Source organism: Pipistrellus hanaki (assembly GCF_964339955.1).
Source record: "Pipistrellus hanaki genome assembly, chromosome: 2".
NCBI classification, from domain to species: Eukaryota; Metazoa; Chordata; class Mammalia; order Chiroptera; family Vespertilionidae; genus Pipistrellus; species Pipistrellus hanaki.
In genome coordinates, this window is record NC_140504.1 from 180,446,684 (window position 1) to 180,466,590 (window position 19,907).

The 19,907-nt window shown below is 51.3% G+C and overlaps 1 protein-coding gene across 4 annotated transcripts in view; it reads left to right on the forward strand.

Annotated features, from left to right (window-relative positions):
* The window catches only part of PHC2 (polyhomeotic homolog 2), a 76,168-nt gene extending 59,884 nt beyond the window's left edge, over positions 1-16,284 (forward strand). For all 4 annotated transcript variants that reach the window (XM_084873065.1, XM_084873066.1, XM_084873067.1 and 1 more), the window contains 6 exons: positions 5,895-6,097; positions 8,189-8,318; positions 9,183-9,297; positions 10,256-10,397; positions 11,488-11,764; positions 14,886-16,284. In XM_084873065.1, the coding sequence (XP_084729191.1) occupies positions 5,895-6,097; positions 8,189-8,318; positions 9,183-9,297; positions 10,256-10,397; positions 11,488-11,764; positions 14,886-15,040 (1,022 nt within the window). In that variant the 3' untranslated portion in view covers positions 15,041-16,284. The remainder of the gene's footprint in view (positions 1-5,894; positions 6,098-8,188; positions 8,319-9,182; positions 9,298-10,255; positions 10,398-11,487; positions 11,765-14,885) is intronic.
* Positions 16,285-19,907: the final 3,623 nt, after the last annotated feature.

The window sequence follows — 19,907 nt, forward strand, 5'->3', positions numbered from 1 at the left end:
TTCTGCGGCCAGCTCACCCCTTTGCTCAGTAATGTTCCCCAAAGGGATTCTCCTGTCACCGCGTCACTTCCCTCTGTCACTTCCCTCTTCCCTCTGCTACTTCAGATCGGGCTGCTCTTGTTTGCAGAGCCAGGAAGGTGCTCTGAGGAGCAGAATGTGGGTGGCATGTGTGTGTATGAGCCTGCTGTGTACCCTCAGGGCAGGGATATCTCGGATGTCTGACAGCTTGGTGCTTAGCAGGATTGAAAAACTAACAAACATTTGGCCTTGGTTCTTTCTGCCTTCTGGTACCCAGGGGACCCTAGGGTAGGAAGGATCCTACAATTTTCCCTCCACCTTCTGTGTGTGTAGAAGATACTGTCTTCAAAACAAATTGCATCTATTCCTCTTGGATTCTAACATGCACACTTAACTATGCGCACTCTTCCTCCTCTGGAAAATGAAGATGCTGTACGAGGCCCTTCTAACTTAAATCATCTGTGGTCTCGCACCCAGGATCCAAAATGGTCACTCCACCCCCACACCTCCCACTGAACCTTCTGTCCCTACCCTGGGAAGAAAGCTATCTGCTTATCTAAGTGGTTCACAGTGAGGTGTGAATGGCCGCAGGTGTGTATTTGCATTTTAAAGAAGGCTGTTAACCAAATCAATCTCTTTAATTGATGGACTCTGTCAGGATCCCAGGATAGAGCCCCACTCCTCTCTCCCTCCCTCCCTCTTCTCCTCATACTGCCCCCACTTCATTTTCCTACCCTTCCCCTAGGGGGGAGGGGAAGGAACGCCAACAGATTGGTGCTTATGAAATAGCTTATCTCCCTCACTCTCAGAGTGACACTAATTTTTTTAGGGGCCCAGTAGAACTAAATCCTAAAGGGTGGCTCACAGACCGCTCCCAGTACTGTGTGTGCGCCCCGGGCTTCCTGGGCTGTGGCTCTGCCCTCTGCTCAGACCAGCACAGCGGCATCAGCTGCTCTCTGCAGGGATGAGGTGTCCCCGGGTCCCTTTGCAGGTGCCCCACTCAGGCTCTCTCCCCCAGTGAGTCCCTCAGGGATCCTGCTGCCACCCCCCAGGCGCCCTGTCTGGCCTGCTAGGCTGGGCACAGTGAGCAGGACCTCTGAGCCAGGAAGGGCCTGGAGAGGACTCTCCGTGTGGCACAGGTGGCCTTGTTTTCCCATTTGCCCAGCAGAGTTTGCTGCAGGCAAATGACCCATGTATCACCTACTCTGCTTCCTTGAATTCTTTAACTCCATTAGCTCTGGCTTGCTCCTGCTGTAGCCAAGCAAGGCTAGTTAGAAGCCTTGTTAGTGCAGTTCTCTCCTCGTGTCTAGAGAAAGGAGGAAATAGTGTTGGTTCAGCAGAGGGGGTGGAAGGAGAAGCTGTGCTTGCTCCCCGTTTCCTCTGGAGTCAGGTCTTCAAGGCAAATAGCATGAGCAGCCAGGGCGTCTGAAATAGCCACAGTGAACTGTACGAAACGTATTCCAGAATGACTGACGATGTCTTCCCTGTGCATGTAAAGAACATCAGAACTGGTTCTGAGGTGGTCCAGGTTTTGCATGGCTGGGCCAGCATGACCTCTGTCTTCAGAGGGCAGGAGAGCTCAGCCTCTCTGGACATCTGCCAGTGGTCCTGCGGGCCTGGCCACGTTTATGTGCCCCCTAGAGGTCATTGTGCCTTTCCACGTGCCTGGAGCTGGCGTAATGTTTCCCTGCCTTAACAGGAAGGAGTGGCCAAGGAGTATCTCTTACGTTTCTTTATAGCCAGGTACCCAGAAATGCCCACTCTTAAGCAGGGACAGCCTAGCTCCTCTCAAATCGTTATAGCCTCGGCAGTAATTTTACACATCCAGCTGCTGGCAAGTTGCTTGTTTTGAGACTAGAGAGACCTGTTGAAACCATGGGTTTCATACATTCCAGTTGAACAGACGTGAAGGATCTGCCATATAGTGGACACTGCATTAGCCCCTGGAGACACAGAGGTGACCAGGATACAGCCCCTGCCTAAAGAAACCGCTCTGCCTGGTGAAGGACCAGCCCGAAGCAGATCCTGTCACAGGCAAGGCCATGGTGGTCCTTCCCACTCTATCCCGCCCCTGTAAGGGCTGTTTCTGCCAGAGCCTGAGTGAGACCAGGATTGAGAGGCACATTATGTAACGACTGCCCCAGACATACTGTTCTGTTCATTCTGGTCTGAATACTTGGCCCTTACAGTCAGCTCCAATTAAAAGCTAGATTCTACCTTCCCCAGCACCAGCCTGTGCACCAGCACCACTGAGGCTCGGCCTTAGGGCCCTCCCACCGCCTCCTGGGCTCATGGTGCCCGGGCCTTCCCCTTTCAGATTTCAGGGGCCTACCTCTGTACCAAGGTATCGGAGACCCCTGGGAATCCCAGGCATCCCTTACAGCCTCGGACTGACCCAGAGAATTGAGAAAGGACGGATTCCAAACGCTCGAGGATTGCTTTGTCTCCGTCTTTTATCTGGCCTCCGGGCCAGCAGGGCAGGTTTCTGCAAGTTTCCCTATTAAGCTGCTTTTCCCCAAGCAGGCCGCAGAGCAGTCTGGGAGAGCGGGAAGCAGATTAAACTAATCGCAGTGTGCTGAGCCTGGGGGTGAGATTGTGTTTTGTTGTTCCAGAAATAGCCCAAACTCCTTTGTTACTAAAGCAGACGAGGAGGTATTTGCTACCAGATGAACTAGAAGCAGTGTCTGCAAACCTGTCTTCATAAAACACGCTCCTCTGTCCCAGTTGTAACGGAGTGATAGTTCCTAATGTTATAGAGAAAGGCTTTCTCGTCTGTTGGCTCTCTCGCCTCTGAGCTGGTGAACGTATCTTTCACCACTGTACTTAGCATGAGGAAAGAATCTGACCTCCAAAGAGTTGTATACAGTGTATATTAATAGGCACAGATCTGGGAGGCAGGAGGGAAGGGATGAGGGGAAGGGGAGGAGTCCAGCAGAGGAAGAGATCCCATGAAAGGTGACAAGGATCAGAGGCTGTATGGTGGTGAGTAGCAGTGAAAAGAGCAGAATTCAGGGAAGAATGGACTCATAAACTAAAGGAATTACGAACTAAAATGTGGAAGTCACTAATTTCCCTCCACCTGTTCTCTTAATATAACCAAAATCAACCTGATCTCTCAGACCAATACATTGACTACCGGTATGTTTGCAGTGACTGGGTAGACTTAAAAAGATCCAGGCCAAGAAGACCTAGGATGATGATGAACTTGAATCCTTTTTATATACAAGAAACAGTTGGAAGAGCAGATGGAGTTTGGCCTGGAGGAGAGAAGTATTCTGGGGTCATGAGTGACATTCTTCATGACACCTGGGCATTTCCTAGTGTGCTAGCATTGCCTCAGTTAGCTCACAGTGACACTATGAGGTAAGTATTGTTACTGTCCTTCATTTACGCCAGTGAAACTGAGGCTCAAAAAACAATGAGGACTTGACACTGACACTTCAGTGATAGAGAGACCAGCTTCTAAGACAGGCCCCAGCCTGAGTTCCTGCCCATTACACAAACAGGATTAGCCTTGTTCTGGGTGGTCTTAAGGAACACAGCCAGGATAAGTGGGCAGAAATGAACAGATTTTGGGCTCATTATAAGGAAGAACTTTTTAATTGAACTGCCCAACGTGGGAACAAACTACTTCAGAGAGAGTGAGCTGCTTTGTCACGAGAGAGATTTAAACAAATGCCAGGAGTTCACTGGGTGGGGGTATTGCAGAGCAGGTGCAAGCACTGGTAAGAGGGTGCCCAGACTTTCTCATCTTGATTCTGTAATCCATGGTTCATGGGAGGAATCAGAGAATGTTTTGCAAGGCTCTAATGAGGAAGAAATAGCCGTCATCTAACAATAACATTTTAACTTACACAGTAAGCATTCTAATTATCATCTATTCATCACTTTAAATAAATATATACTATACGTGAATTTTGAAAACATTTTTAAAGCAGAGAAAATGTAGTTACTATGTCAATGCAGACTTAAATATTTAACATAAAAGAACCAACACTATAATTCTGACAACCAAGAAGAATTTTTTTAAAGGGGCATCAGTTACATCTCTTGGATGACTCCTGCTCAGCAATGAAGTTTATTAGAGCTGAATTAGGCAGATCTGAGTACTTTCATCAAAAAAGATTTATCCTGGCTTATCTGAGCATTAGGGCTACTACCCTTCCCCCCCCTCCCCGAAAATAAAGACAGTGTCTTATATTAATTTTTGCTCCCAAAGATGCGCTAGGTCTTATTTTCAGGGGATGTCTTATTTTTCCATGAAGAAGAATACAGTACACATTTATTGTTAAATGAAAATAAAGGAAATTTATTACCTGTATATGGTATGGTAGTACACAGTTGTCAACACAAACCAGACAAACTGTGAATCCTACAGTATCAAAAATTTACTCATTTATTCAATGACAATCATGTCATCATCTTCTGGAACATCATCATAACAATCCAATTCCTGAATTTCCTGGTGAATTTCTTGTGACTCCATTTCTTTCAGAATCAGTGGACCAAATCTCTCATGTTTAGCCTAGAGGGGCCTTATTTTCGGGGGGATGCCTTATATTTCACTCAGAAGGAAACCTGTGAGTAGGTCTTATTTGCGGAGGATGTCTTATTTTCGGGGAAACACGGTAGTAAGAAATGAGCCATTATAAAGCTTTTCCAAAATGAGTTTATTTTTATTTCTCCATGCTGCATAATTAGACCCTGTTCCATGGTAGGATTTTGGACCTTTAATATAAAATAAGAGCATCTTCATGGGAAGCTTTGTGCAAACATGCTTAGCTAATAAATTTATTGAAATCGTTTTTTAAAGTATGTAACACATTGGTTTATACTCAATAGGCTGTGGCAGTAAAAAAAAAAAAAATAGCTTTTTCTTTCCTTTTCCCCCTTTCCTAGGAAGTTCCAGGTTAAAGGAAACCTCAGGCTCACTGGGCAGTGGCGGTAGAGAAGGGCTCTGAGGAGGGGTTAGAGTTTCAGAAGTGAGGTGATGGAGTCTGGCATCTCTAAAACCACTCCTGAGAGGTGCTGCGGGAAATGGAGCCGAGGCGGCGTGCGGTGAGGTTCTGTATGGCACCCGTCACGCCTGTCTGTGGAGCACTGTTAGGTCTTCAGAGGAAGGCCAGCGGGGCCAGGAGAGGAGGGCTCAGAGGGACAGGGGAGGAGTCTGGTGGCTGAGCATCAGATTGATACGGGCAAGAGGCCTGGCTGACTCAGGACCAGCAGAAGCGCACGGAAGGCCTCCGCTTGGCCTCGCAGCCTCCTGGGCGGAGAGCGGAGCAGTGTATCCATGCAGTGCCCAGGCTCTCAACAGTCAGATCTGTGTGACCGTGTTTACTTGGGGTTCAGCTCTCCAAATTCCCGTTGCATTGACTTCTGGGATTTAGTACTCTGACATTTCACGGGACACTTCAACCCTTTTCCAGGGAATGTCATAGAGGGTTCACTTTAACTCTCCCAAACCCTATTATACCCCTAGTTTTCTGCCTAGTTCAGCTTCTCAATAGGTTTCAGATACCAGTTTGAATATATTTTCTCCCTTGAACTGAATGTTACTTTATTTGTCCATATCAATATTGACCAAGCTCTTAACTCCTCAAAGGCAAGATTCTTGTCTGTTTCACGTAGTTGAATTGTTAACACAGTTGGAAGTCTAGAAACACTGCCAGCTGATTAGCTGCATTGCTGCACAACTGATTGGAGTCACCCTGGTGGTGTGTCCCTTGATGCCACATCAGATTGGTGGTTGAGGGAGGGGGCTGCTTGGCTTGCATTGTGCCTTGGCTCCACCGAAGGTACCAGGCTCGTGTTGAGCCCCTGTGCTCCTGGACCAGTTCTGACCTCCCTGCTTGTGTTTCCCTACTTTCCCTGTGCAGAGACAGGGCAGGGCATTGTTCATGCACTGACCGACCTCAGCAGCCCCGGCATGACCTCAGGGAACGGAAATTCTGCCTCCAGCATCGCCGGCACTGCCCCCCAGAATGGTGAGAATAAACCACCACAGGCCATTGTGAAACCCCAAATCCTGACGCATGTTATCGAAGGGTTTGTGATCCAGGAGGGGGCGGAGCCTTTCCCGGTACGGACTACTTCTTTTCCCCTCTTTTTTCTTTATTTTCTTTAAGTATAATTTGGATGTGTGTTAGAATATTTTATGTTTCCATGTAAAATTTCCAAAAATGTGAAATAGTTGTTCTTTCCCTGCTAATTTCCCCCAAAGGAATGTCAGAACCGTTTTCTTTCTAGGATTGAGCAGCTTCCTGAGTCCACGGGGGCCAGTGATTAGGAATAATTGTCCAGATGCCTTGTGTAGAAGGTCTCCACATAGACTCAGCTGTGTCCAGCCTCTGCTACGTGACCCCCCTTGGTTAGAAGGGAGTTCACCTGGGCATATTTGGTGGACTTTGGGAAATGAAACCCCATTCAGGTTTGAATACCAAAACCTCTGCATGGCAAAACTGGCCGGAGAACAAAAGGAACCTGCTCAGAAGAGAATTCTTGAGATGCAACTGAAACGAAGAGGATAGGGTTGTGGCTGGGGACAGAGCCTCTAAAGGGAGTGAATGAAAGTGAGGGCACTTCAGAAAGGGTACAAAAATCAAGTGTCTCCAGTCCTCCTATAGAATGAAAGGCTAATATGCAAATTGACCAAACCGGGGAACAACCGGTCGCTATGACACTTAGCACAAGAGCTGCTCCCTGGTGGTCAGTGTGCTCCCATAGGAGGAGCACCGCTCAGCCAGAAGCTGGGCTCCTGGCTGGTGAGTGCAGCCGCGGTGGTGGGAGCCTCTCATGCCTCTGCTAAGGACGTCCAGCTGTCAAGAGGGCTCACGGTGGGCTGATGGGCCCCAGCCCTCCGAGGGCACAAATTTTGTGCATTGGGCCTTTATTTAAAGCATAAGACCAAAGGGAAATATAAAGGAATCAAGAAAATGGCTTATTAGAACAAAGCAGCCAAAACTGATTCTGCTCAGTGCAGACTGGTGAGGACAGGTGGTACTGCTGTGTGGGTGGGAGGGGCCTAGAGCCAGTGCACACATAGCCCCTCCTGTGATAAAAGTATCTGACTGTTTGAGACATACGATCTCACGGGATGCCATCTGCCTCCTGCTCATTCTTTGGGTCCATAAGTTATTTGAGCAGTCAGCAAAAGACTACGCTTGATTAACTGAGAAGGGTGGCCTGCCCTTCTGAAATGCCAAAGGAGACATAGGTTCTTGTCTTCTTTTCCTCTGGAGGGCGGTCAAGGCCTGTGGCAAAGAAATTCACCTGGAGCACCTTAGCTCTAAGTAGCTCCAGGCCTATGACAGTGATCGGCAAACTCCTTAGTCAACAGAGCCAAATATCAACAGTACAGCGATTGAAATCTCTTTTGAGAGCCAAGTTTTTTAAACTTAAACTATGTAGGTAGGTACATTATTATTAACTTAATTAGGGCACTCCTAAGCTCGCCCTTGCTAAAAACTCAAGGGGCCAAAGAGCCGCAGGTGGCTTTCGAGCCGCGTTTTGCCAACCACTGCGCTAGGTCTTCCCCTTGGCCTCCTGGAGAAACACCAGAAACCAGCCAGTCTCTCAGGGTAGATGCAGATTCAGGACCCCAGCAATGCTCTCGCGACCTGGCCACGGGGCTGCCTGAACAGAGGCAACTAAGGGAGGACCAAAAGAATGAATTAGCCGATCTGGGATCCTTGCAACCATAGAGGGCATTTTTGCTCTGAGCCCAGAGTCCATTTTTTTCTACTGTCTCCCATGGCTGTGTGTACATCTGGCTTGGGTAGGGCAGTGGTAAGATGGAGAACAGTAAGAAATTTTAAAATGGTTGCTGAGTCTCCCCTCCCCCAAACCCCACTCCCACACACAGCCTTGGTTGTGTTCCTGCCTGGTGGCATGTGAGCACTGTGCTGGCAGTGTGGGAAAGCCAGTCTCTGCCCCGTAGACACTGAGAAGGGTAGATATTTCCCTGACCTCCTGAGGCATCCATTGGTGCTGGATTGAAGCATCCTGCCTCGTGAGCTAAACAGCGAAACAAGCCTTTTACAGGGCATACTCGGATGATGATGCAGGGCTGGCAGCTATGCCTGGGTGCTTTCGACGTGTGATTTTGGTGGCTGGATGGCAAGGAAGCATTTCCCAGCTCACCCTCACGGCCTCCGTTCACTGTGTCCTCTAGGTGGGACGCTCGTCCCTGCTGGTGGGGAATCTCAAAAAGAAGTATGCACAGGGGTTTTTGCCTGAGAAACTTCCACAGCAGGACCATACCACCACCACTGACTCCGAGATGGAGGAGCCCTATCTGCAAGGTAAGCATCTCGGACCCGGAACCTGAGGGCGTGTGCAGCCACCCGGGGAGTAGGCAGGTCTGGAAAAGCAGGTCTTCCACTCATCCTTTCTTGGTATCCATGGAGGAACTCGGAGCCAGGGAGTGTGTGAACATATCAGCTTACGGATCATTTCCTCCAGTGCCTTCCCAGCTCCTGGGAAGCAGGGTCAGGGGAAGTCCCTGCCCTCGGGGAACTGTTTCTGCCCTCCTGTAACCACAAGACTCCAAGGGCTCTTCTCAGTGTGAGTCATGCAGAGGGCTAGGGCTTGAGGAGCAGCCGGGCCGCCTATGCTCTTCCTCCACGGCCTCGGGAGCCTGCACTCGGCATGGCCCGCTCTGAGGCTCAGTGGCGGCCAGACAAGGACTGCACTTGTCACTTGAGCCACTGATAAGTGGAAGGAGGGGCCTGTGTAGGTTACAGAACTCCTGGATTCTGTTACCCAGGTTCGCAGCCAACTAGACAGATTAAGGTGGGTGGGAAGGACAGCTTTTCCTTCATGAGCTTCCACCCAGTTTAGATCAGTTGTGGCCGCACCGAGTGCTCCCTTTGAGCTCCCCTCTCCCAGGACCAAGAGGGGTGCTGCTACATCTTCACCCCTGGGCGCCTCAGGCTCATTGCACTCAGACAAGAGAATGGTCCGCGTCGCAGGGGCATCCTCAGACCCTTTTGAGTACTTTCCAGAGAGGGAATCAGCCCTTCCAGAAACAGTGACAGGAGGCTCAGCTAGGTAGCTTTGGTGTCACAGCTGTGACATGAGCTGACGGAACGGAGTAGGGAGGCCCGGTGATGGGGCTGTTGACAACTGCTTGTTATCCAAACTTAACCAATTTTCATACATTTCAGAATCCAAAGAGGAGGGTACTCCCCTCAAACTCAAGTGTGAGCTCTGTGGCCGGGTGGACTTTGCCTACAAGTTCAAGCGTTCCAAGCGCTTCTGCTCCATGGCCTGTGCAAAAAGGTGAGCCGCTCAGCCCCACACCCTGTGCTGTGCCCAGCCCGTCCTCCCCCAGGAATGCTCCTGTGTCCCACCTCCTTTCAGTAATAGTCCATCCCAAGGGGCCAGGGTGTGGCTTACCAGCTCCCCATTTCCTGTGCCTGCCTGGAAGCAGCATCGCGTCACTAATTCTCCAGAGAACTCCCACAGCAGATGAGAGAGCAGCACAGAGGGAGGGAGGAAGCACAGAAAGGAGGCAAGGCTTTCGTGTGGCTGCCTCCTGGGTCCCGTTGGCCCAGCTTGTATTCCTGCCCATCTCCTCCGGGCACAGCACTAGTGACAATTCCTCCTGAGCTTCGCCAGCTTAGATCACTGATGATCCCAGTGAAAACCTGCCTTGTTGACTGAGAGCCTGCGTGTGCAGGGCAGTCGGTATCCGTTGTGTCATCTAACCTTCAAGACAGCTCTGAGGCAGGTGTTGCTATAGTCTTCTTTGCACACGGTTTGGGAACAGGCACAAAGGATAAGTAATTAAGCCTGAAGTCACAGAGCTGGGATTTAGATCCTCAGACTCTACAACCCTCTGTGGTCTTTGTACCAAGGTGGGAGAGGCAGCTGACCTAGAAGCCCTGAGCCCCCCAAAGAGAAGAACTGTAGGCACCCACGCTCTGCAGGCCAACTGGAGTAAGGCTTCCTCAGCCCTCAGCCCCGCAGGCTATGCTGGCGGGATCCGGGCACTGAGGGAAGCCTCACCAAGCTGCTCTGCAGCAGGACAATGGGCAGGAGTTTCTCAGCACAGATGGTATTTGCAGAGAAAGCCTCAGCAATGAGTTATCACCATGATCCAGTCTGTGTCAAGTGACAGATTTGGGATTGGAATGAATGAATAAATGGACATGGGTTTGCCACATAGCTTGGCTGCTCTTCTGCCCGAGGCCATGCACCCTCTGACTGCTGACTCCTGTGTTCCTGACTCGGGCAGGTACAATGTGGGATGCACCAAACGAGTGGGGCTTTTCCACTCGGACCGGAGCAAGCTGCAGAAGGCAGGAGCCACAACCCACAACCGCCGTCGGGCCAGCAAAGCCAGTCTGCCAACACTTACCAAGGATACCAAGAAGCAGGTGAGAGGGCTCGCCGAGCCCGAAGCCCCGTCCTCAGTCCCCACCGGCTCCCCTTTCACCACCACTCGGGACAGCCCCGCATCAGCACACTCTCAGCTCAAGCCTTCCCCGTCCCTGCGTGTAGGTCAAGCATGTCAAACTCAAAGGCTAACGGGGGCCAAAGAAGATGTAAGTCTCTGTGGGCCGCAAAACAACATAAGCTTCAGTTTTCATAGAAAATTGTTTATTTCGGTAGAGACATGCTGAACACAAAGGGATAAAATAAATGAGTAATTGTTAACATTAAATAATAGGACAATTTAATAAAATGAATATTTCTTCTTGAACATTAACTTACCAGACACTGAGTAACTGCACAAATAAGCATAAGGCAAATAAAACTATTTTTCTTATTCTTCAAAAGCAAAACTCTGTTGCGCACATCAAACAACTCAGTACAAGGCCAATGACATGGCAATGGGCTGCTAAAATATCCTCTGCTAGTGTTAGTGGAGAGAAATGGTGTGCCTGCATGTAGGGCGCGGCCCGTAAGGGGAATGAACGCAACACGATTATAGTAATCATTAGCGAACGTTGTAGTTCATTATTAATAATTATGTGTAATAGGATATTGTAAAAATTATGAAATTTTTATTAAAACGTGTTTTACATACCGTTACATTGGCTGGGCCACAAAAATACTCATTGTGGGCCGCGAGTTTAACATGCTTGATGTAGATCCATGGGCACCATGGGTTTTCAGTGACCTTGCCCCAACACCGCCCCTCCCAGTTCACCTTCATGGTCTCAAGTGTGGCACATACTCCAGTACTGACTCTAGAAGGTGTCCAGCTCCCCATTTCCTGTGCCTGCCTGGAAGCAGCATCGTGTCACTTATTCTCCAGAGAACTCCCACGGCAGATGAGAGAGCAGCACAGAGGGAGGGAGGAAGCACAGAAAGGAGGCAAGGCTAGGGTCAGGGAGGGACAGCACAGAAGGTACCTTCTGGAACTCAAAGCTAGATAGCAGTAGACCAGGTAGAGGAGGGAAACTTAGCTGCCTTTGCCCATCACTGCTCTAGAGATGGTTTACCCCCATCCTCTCTCTCCAGCCAGCAGGCGCCGTCCCCCTTTCTGTTACTGCTGCATTGCAGCTAACACACAGCCAGGAAGACTCCAGCCGTTGCTCAGATAACTCAAGCTACGAAGAGCCCCTGTCACCCATCTCAGCCAGCTCGTCCACCTCCCGCCGGCGGCAAGGCCAGCGCGACCTGGAGCTCCCCGACATGCACATGCGGGACCTGGTGGGCATGGGACACCACTTCCTGCCCAGCGAGCCCACCAAGTGGAACGTAGAAGACGTCTACGAGTTCATCCGCTCGCTGCCAGGTGAGGCCTCGGAGGTTGCGGCCTGCAGGGAGGCGCGATGAGAGGGAGGGCGAGCTCAGCCCCGCCGCCAGGAAAGGCTAGGCCCTCAGTTAGGGACTCAGGCTCAGGAGCTGGGTGCACAGGTGATGGTGATGAGGTCTCCTAGCTAGAGCTTGCATTCTAGTACAGAACACAAACACCTTAAAGCCATTGGATATATTTACTGGCTGTGTTTACTTGTGAATATATTTGTGTGTGAAACACAGAGAGGCTAATGTAATGAGCCCTGAGTCTCCTGTGCAGGGTGGGAGGAATGACAGGTGGGAGTGTGGGAACTCTGTCAGAATGTCAGGTACAGGTATGGGATAACTGCTGTAGACATGCCGTTCAAAAAATTTAAACAGAATGACTGGGCAGTGAAGTGATGCATGAGGCAGCAGCTTGGGGCATGAAGACATGAATGTGCAGGACTTATCTGGGGACGCCACAGAAGCTAGGAGCACAAGTGGTTCTGGGGCAGAATCCAGAAATGAGCCCTGAAAGACAAACCGCACACCGTTTGGGGCACCAAAGCTTTTCTGCTGTCTTCCTGCCAGTGCCCCCAGCCAGTGACCAGGTCAGGCACTGACGGCAGCCACAGGCCTGACACTCAGAGCCTGGAGTGGGGGGTAGTTGTCAGGGGCACAGACCTCTGAGTCAGACAGAACCGGCTCTGCCAGGTAGCCCAGTGTGTTATCACACGGTTACTGTGGGCAGTTCTGCCGCAGGGTCCCTTTGAGATTTTGATTAAGATGTCGACAGGTCAAGGCTAAGGTCGTCTGAAGGCTCGATTGGGGCCTCACTCACGATTCTCAACTAGGGTCTGGCTGTTGGCAAGAGGCCGTTTCTCCACATAGGCCTCTTCGGAGCACTCATGCTGAGTCTTCTCATGACATGGCGGCCAGGATTTGCCACAGGCATTGTTCCAGGAGAGTGAGTTGGAAGCCACTGTGCCCTTTAGGATCCGGGCTCAGATGGCACACACAGTACTGTCAGTTTCACAGCCTCTTCCTGGGCACCCAGGAAACCCTGTTCATTTTGTGAGAGGACTCATGAGGGCGTGAAAGGGAAGCGAGGATTATCGGGAACTCTTTGGAGGTGCTTACACAGTCCCCGTGACTCATATCCTCCCTCCCGGAGAAACACTCTCACCCTACCGAGTCCTCCTGAGGCTCATGCCATGGCAGCAGCAGTTTGAAATCCAGGATGTCATCATCTTACTCAGGACCCGGCACGAATGAGGCTGCTCTTCAAATAAACAGTTCCTCTCAGTTTAAAGCCCTGACAACTAGAGAGAGGTTATCTGTTTCCCTCCACAAATGCACAATACGGTGGGTGGGATCGGTGTAGGACAGCCACTGTAGACATGCCATTCAAAGAGGGGGAAGTGGAGCCGCAGCAGTTCCTAAATCTCGCGGGGCACTTGTCGGCATTTCCTTCACTAGGACTCAGCCTGGAGTCCTTCTAACTCCTGGTTTTACTCTAGGCGTTCTTCCTCTCCTAGGAAAGCTGGTCTGAGTTTTCTCAGCCTGTTTCCTGCTGCTTTCCAGGCTGTATTGCCGCTGACCCTTTCAGGTTGAGTGAGCAGCACTCTGTCAGTATGATTCTCTCAAATATTTGTGGGCTCCCCATTACCTTGTCTGGGGCCCCCTTCATAAGACAGAAGCCGTACTCCCGAAGGTCTTCAGAGGAACTTCCTCTCCTTCGGCTGTTGGGTGGAGAGGATCCGTGAGGCACATCCTTCAGGAGTTTTTTATTGAATTGTGCTCCAGGCAGCATCTTAGATCTTTCCGAGGTCTTAAAAGATTTAAGTCACAGCCTCAGTTTCATCTGTAGACCATCTTTTCTTGACCAGGCCTTGTATTTGATCTTTGCCTAGAAACCATTTCGTAATTTTAGCATCATTTGCCATATAGAGAGGCTAGAGATTTTCAAAACCAGCAAATCCTGGCTCCTTTATCGCAGTTTTCCTTTACTTTCTCTCTCTCCTCTCCTTTTGTTTAAGCAGCAATAAGAAGCCGGGCAGCCTGGCCGGTGTGGCTCAGTTGTTTAGTGTCAACCAGTGACTTGGATTCTCGGTTCAATTCCTGGTCAGGGCACATGCCGCACATGCCCAGGTTGCAGGATCGATCCCCACTGTGGGGCATGCAGAAGGCAACCAATCAATTATATCAATAAAAAATATATGTATAAAAAAAGCAGCAGCAGCCAGGCAACACCTTCAAAATTCTGCCTGAAAATGTTAGCTGGACCGCTCGGTTCATTAGGGATATTAAACTTACACGTGGCTGCATTTTCTGATTCATAACAAGGATCCGTTTCTTCCACTCAGTTTGCTGCTCACTTTCCTGTAAGCCTCGCCCAGGAGTTTCTCAGAGGCCATCAGTGTCCAGCCTTGTGAAAGCGCCCTAGCCATTCACTAGCACTCCTCTCAGCTCTCCCAGCTCCCACCCACTGGTGCTCTCAAGGCCACGCCCTCTGCTGAGTACCAAAACCTGCATTTTCTTGTGAAACAGGTTACCTCAAAACGTGGTGGCTGAAAAGAGTAATTATCTAAAGGTGTCTGTGGGTCAGGAACATGGAGTGGCTCAGCTGGCAGTTCTAGACTTACAAGGTCTCGGTGAAGGTGGCAGCCAGAGCTGCAGGAGTCTGAGGTTTGGGTCCGGGGAATTCGCTTCTCGGAGCCTCACTCACATGGCATGGAGGGCTGGCTGTGGGCAGGAGGCTTCCGTTCCTCTCCATGTGGCCTCCAGAGGATTGCCTGAGTGTCCTCACAACACGGTAACTAGCTAACTCTAAATTATCCAGAAGAGCAAGGCGGATTCTGCTGCGCTCTCTATGATCTAGCTTCAGAAATGACGTGCCATCACCCCACAGGCCACCAGTCCACTGAGGGTGGTTCTGAACAACTACGTGGAGACTAAGGAGGCGGGGTTTCCGGGCCATCCTGGAATCTGGCTGCCTTAGGCAAATCACTTAGCCTTTCAAGCTATAAAATAAGGATGTGGTTGTGAGGACTAAATGAAACCTGTGTACAGTGCAGGGACTGCCAGGGTGAATACTGGGGGCTCTGACTGACAGTCTTTGGTGGTGTCCCCGTCAGGCTGCCAGGAGATAGCAGAGGAATTCCGTGCCCAAGAAATCGACGGGCAGGCCCTGCTGCTGCTCAAGGAGGACCATCTGATGAGTGCTATGAACATCAAGCTGGGGCCTGCCCTGAAGATCTACGCCCGCATCAACATGCTCAAGGACTCGTAGGGCCGGCCAGGGCAGCCACGGTTCTGGCCCAGGACGCCTCCACCCGCTGAGCAGAGCCAGACAGACATTCCTGAGGGGCCCAGACGTGGGGCCAGTCGGAGGGCAGGGCTCTCCCTGTGGGGCATGGCTGGTAGGGAGGTGTTGGCACCTCCTAGTGGCTCTCAGGGGCCTTTCTTTCTGTGGGAGGGGCAGAGAGGTAGGTGGCGCAGAAGATGGGGCTTTATGCTTGTAAATACTGATAGCACTGGCTTCCTCCAAAGTCCCAACACTCTAGCCCCGCTCTCTTCCCCTCCCTGTCCCCCATTTTCCAGGGGGTTTATGGTCAGGGCTCCCAACCTGAGTTGGGTTACTTCCAAGGGCAGCCGTCAGGCCTGGGTAGAGGCCTCGAAAGCCCTTCCTGCCTTCCTCCCACTCCCTTCTCCAGGCCTGGCTAACTCTCCTGCCGCCAGCTTCTCCCCCTTCAGCTTGTTTCTGAAGCAGCCAGGTGTTTTCCCCTTCACCCTCCGCAGGTGGAGAGAGAAGCTGGGCCCAGTTTGCCATGCCTGCTGGCACAGACGCCTTAACGCTGTGTGTGTGACTGTATGACTGTGTGGGAACCTGGACTGACAGATGGCCAAGAGCCACCCTCTGGCATCTCCAGGTGTTTTGTAGCAAACAGCCACTTAGTGCTTTGTCCTGGACTCCACTCGGCCTCAGGATGGGGAATAGAAACGAAGGGCAGAGAGGCAAGATCAGCACGCGACTCAGTTAGATGCTCCTCTCCAGGTTGGCCATGATGCCTCTGAAGTCCCTTCCCCACACTGTGAAGTCCCCCGACTGCCCTGCTGTCAGCATTAAAGGAGCTGCCGGCCACAGTGCTGGTGGGCGGGCCGGGTCAGGCTGAGCCTCCTGCCCGCCGCCCCGGGAGCCCAGTGGTGAGGCCCAGACGACCTTGAGGGAGAGAAGAGCTGCAGTGGCCACGTGTGGAGAAGGCAGCCCCTGGCCTCCCGCTCCCGCACTTGGCCTTGCGCACCTGCTAGCAGCAATGAGAGCTGCGGAGGAGGCGGCAGGCGGGAAGGGTGAGGCCTGCCTCTGACTTGCCCTACTGTCGGTAGCTCCCCGGGGCAGAGGGGCCTCTCCCTGGAAGAGGTGCTGCCCTCCTCAGCTTGTTCTGTTCCCCACTCACACCCCTGGCAGGGTTGGAAATGAAGGACTTTTTTAACCATTTGTTTTTGTTTTTTAAAAATAAATCTGTAAAACCCGTTCTTTATGCCTTTCTTTCTGGAGACGCCTGTCCCTCAGGGATAGGTCCTGAGTGGCGCCGTGCCCCCTCGGAGCGGGGCGGTCCCTGGTTGGGGCAGCATCTCCTCTGCACTCAGCTGGGCTGGGCCACGGAGGGCGCCCTCAGCCCAGCCCGCACAGGGTGGCAGGTTCTACGTCTCCTCACATGGGGGTCCCGCTCAGCTCTGAACCCCGTACCTACCATTCCCGTTGGGGAGACGGCCCAGGGATATCTGGGACACCTTAGGCAGAACCCTGACTCCCGTCCCCTAGCCAACACCTTTAGTTGTTGCTGCTCAGAAGAGCCCTTGGAATGGCTCTGGTTCACTCGGCATGTTCTGAGCATTTTTGGGATGCTGGAATAGCAAATTAGTAGGAAGCCCTTGTCCCTCAGGAGGTAACGCTTAAGCCTCAAATGAAAGAGAAAGCTCATTCCAGACCCAGCAGCTCACCCAAAGGCAGGCACGTGAAGGTGGGCGTGCAGGGCCGGCAGGCTGAGGGTGGGGGGCGGGCTGTGTTGGCCTGGGCCTCTGTGAGCCAGGCCTTGTGCTGGCAATGAGGCCTGGGAGGCGAGCAGGACACTGCTGTGCCTGTTTGCATGTAGCTCACATCTCACTGACCTATCCCAGGGGAAGAGGAGGGCAGCTGGCCTGCTCCCGACCCTTCTCTAGGTTTTACCTTCAGGCAGTTTTTACACTTGTTTAAAACATAGGATTTAGGCCGAGGGCCCAACCTACTGAATCAGAGCACCTAAGGGTGGGGCCTGGAAGATCAAGCCCACACAGAGCCAATACCCTCATCTTGATAGCACCTCTCTGGGAAGCCTGTTAAAATGTAGCTACCCCTGCCCTGGCCGGCTATCTCAGTGGTTAGAGCATCGTCCTGATACCGATGCACTAATGGGTTCCATCCCCATCAGGGCACATACAAACAGCAACCAATGAATGTAAACCTAATGGGACAACTAATGGATGTTTCTCTCGCTCTCTAAAACCAATTTTTAAAATACATATATTGTCCTAGCCGGTTTGGCTCAGTGGGTAGAATATTGGCCTGTGCACTGAAGAGTCCCAGGTTCCATTCCAGTCAAGGGCACATGCCCGGGTTTCGGGTTTGATTCTCAGTAGGGGACATGCAGAAGGCAGCCAATCCATGATTCTCATCATTGATGTCTCTCTCCCTCTCCCTTCCTCTCTGAAATCAATAAAAATATATTTTTTAGAAAATAAAAATAAAAGTTATGTACTACCTGGAAGAGGAGGAAAAACATTACAGGATTATCTTAACATTTTTGAGCTTTACTGCAGGTCACAAATACTGCATTTTTATTTATTTTACAAATTAAAGGGTTCTGGCAACCTTGCCTTGAGCAAGCGTTTTTCCAACAGCATTTGGACTCTGAGTCTCTTTGCTGCTGAGGAAGGTGCTGTGAAGACTGTTGGAACGAAAGTACCCCATGAACTGACTGACACAGCAGCAGCAGGGGTTGAGAGGATCTGAGATTCCCAGTTTTGAAAGGAGTTCTGTGGTAAATGCTACCAACAGCATCACATGCTACAGAGAGATGGTTTGTGAAGGGAAGAGTTGGCTGGGCAAACTTCACCATCTTATGTTAAGATATTGCCCCGGTCACCCCAACCTCAGCAACCACCACCCTGATGAGTCAGCAGCCATCAACATCGAGGCAAGACCCTCCACCAGCACAAAGATCACAACTCGCTGAAGGCTCAGACGGATGGCTAGCATTTTTAGCAATAATGTATTTGAAAACTAAGGTATGTGCATTATTTTAGACATAATGCTATTATACACTTAAAGGGCTATAGTAGTCTGGCCAGTATGGCTCAGTGGGTGAGCTTCGACCCATGAAGCAGAAGGACATGGATTGATTCCCAGTCAGGGCACATACTGGGGTTTCAGGCTCCATCCCCAGTAGGGGGCGTGCAAGAGACAGCCAGTCAGTGATTCCTTCTCATCGTTGATGTTTCTATCTCTCCCTCTCCCTTTCTCTCTGAAATCAATAAAAAATATATTTAAAAAAATAATAAAAAGCTATAGTGTAAACATGGCTTTCCTGTGTCCTAAGGGAACCAAAAACTTCTATGGCTCACTTTATCTCAATATTTGCTTTGCGGTCTGCTCTGGCACAGGATAGACCTCCAGGGGGCGGAGCCAGGGCTGGGAGGTGTGGCTGTTCCAGGAGATAGGGAATGGCTAGCAGGACCAGGGGCGGCACAGCCCTAGCTGCGGGCAATGAGGGAGAGCATAAAGGACCTTGGGGAGGGCACCTAGTGGAGAGGGCACCCGGGAACACCCCCTGCCCCTCCCGCTGCAGGAAGTGGGTAGGTACACTGGGGCCTGGTTGGCTCCGTGTAAGTCTGCTCTGGACCTCGACATTCCCCTTCCTGGAAGATAGTGAGAGCCGCCACACCTGAGTTTGTTTTGGTGTGCACAGCGGAGACGGAAAAAGGGCCTGGTGAATTGGAGGGGACTGGCTTAGGTAAACACGGGTGCTGTTTCTTTCCTTTGGGTGCAAGGCCCCACCCTCTCAGCGTTCGAAGGGTGCATCCTTACCTCTATTTTTGTTCCTGTTTACACTTCACACAAACATTTTTCAAACCTCTGATTATGGTCCACAGTTTTAAAAAGTGTTTCCAACGTTCATATACATACTTAAATATATAATTGAAACCAAAATTTCACAAAACAATGCCTACCTTTATGCACAGTGCCTTCTGGTGTTTTCCATTCTCTTCCTGTTCATAGCTTTTAAGTCTTGGTCACGATCCATGAAAATGATTTTATGGCTCTCGGATGGAGCACAGCCTGCATTTCAGAAAACACTGCCCAGCGCGAACTCTCCAGAAATTCCCTATCCACTCTCTGGTGTGTCTCCTCCATGGTCCCGGGTGACTCTACCCCATTTCCCAGAGGAGGCAAAGGACTTCTGGGGTAAACTCTCCAAGATCACAGGCGGGAGACCAATGCCCTGGGGCTCTGGCTGAAATCTTTCCCTGGTCAGACCAGAAGATACTGGAAGGGGCGCAAGGCACTGAGAGAGGAAAAGTAGCTCGCAGCCTCCGGCCAATCGGAGCGGCCTTACTCCGGTCCACCCTTTTCCAAGGGAGTTCCCAGCCTCCACTGCAGCCTGGGGCCAGCCTCCTCCAGCAGGTGCCACTCCTAAGACCCACACCGGGGCGGGCAAGGCCGTTCATCCACCTGCCGCGGGGTGTGGCTCCAGAGGCCGGAAACGCTTCCCAAGCTCTGATCTGAGGGAATTCTTCGAAGGCCAGCTTCTCAGCATGGCTCCCAAAGGAGGACTCGGGTGAGTGGGCACCCCCATGGTGGGGGACGCTGGGGCAGCACAGCTGGCCTGCGAGGAGTCCAGAACAGCCTAGGCGGCACCAAGACGGTCCTGGGGAAAGGTGACTCTGATGGGGTAGACAGAGACGGCAGGGGGTGATCTGGGAGATCTCGTAGCCTGTGAGGAGCTGGGTAAGTCCTCATGCTTCCCTGACTCTGAGCCCCTTGGTGAGCCAGAGGAGGCAGGCCTGGGGCTGCACCCTGACTGTAACGAGGTCTCGATGTTCCCCGACAGGGACTGTCC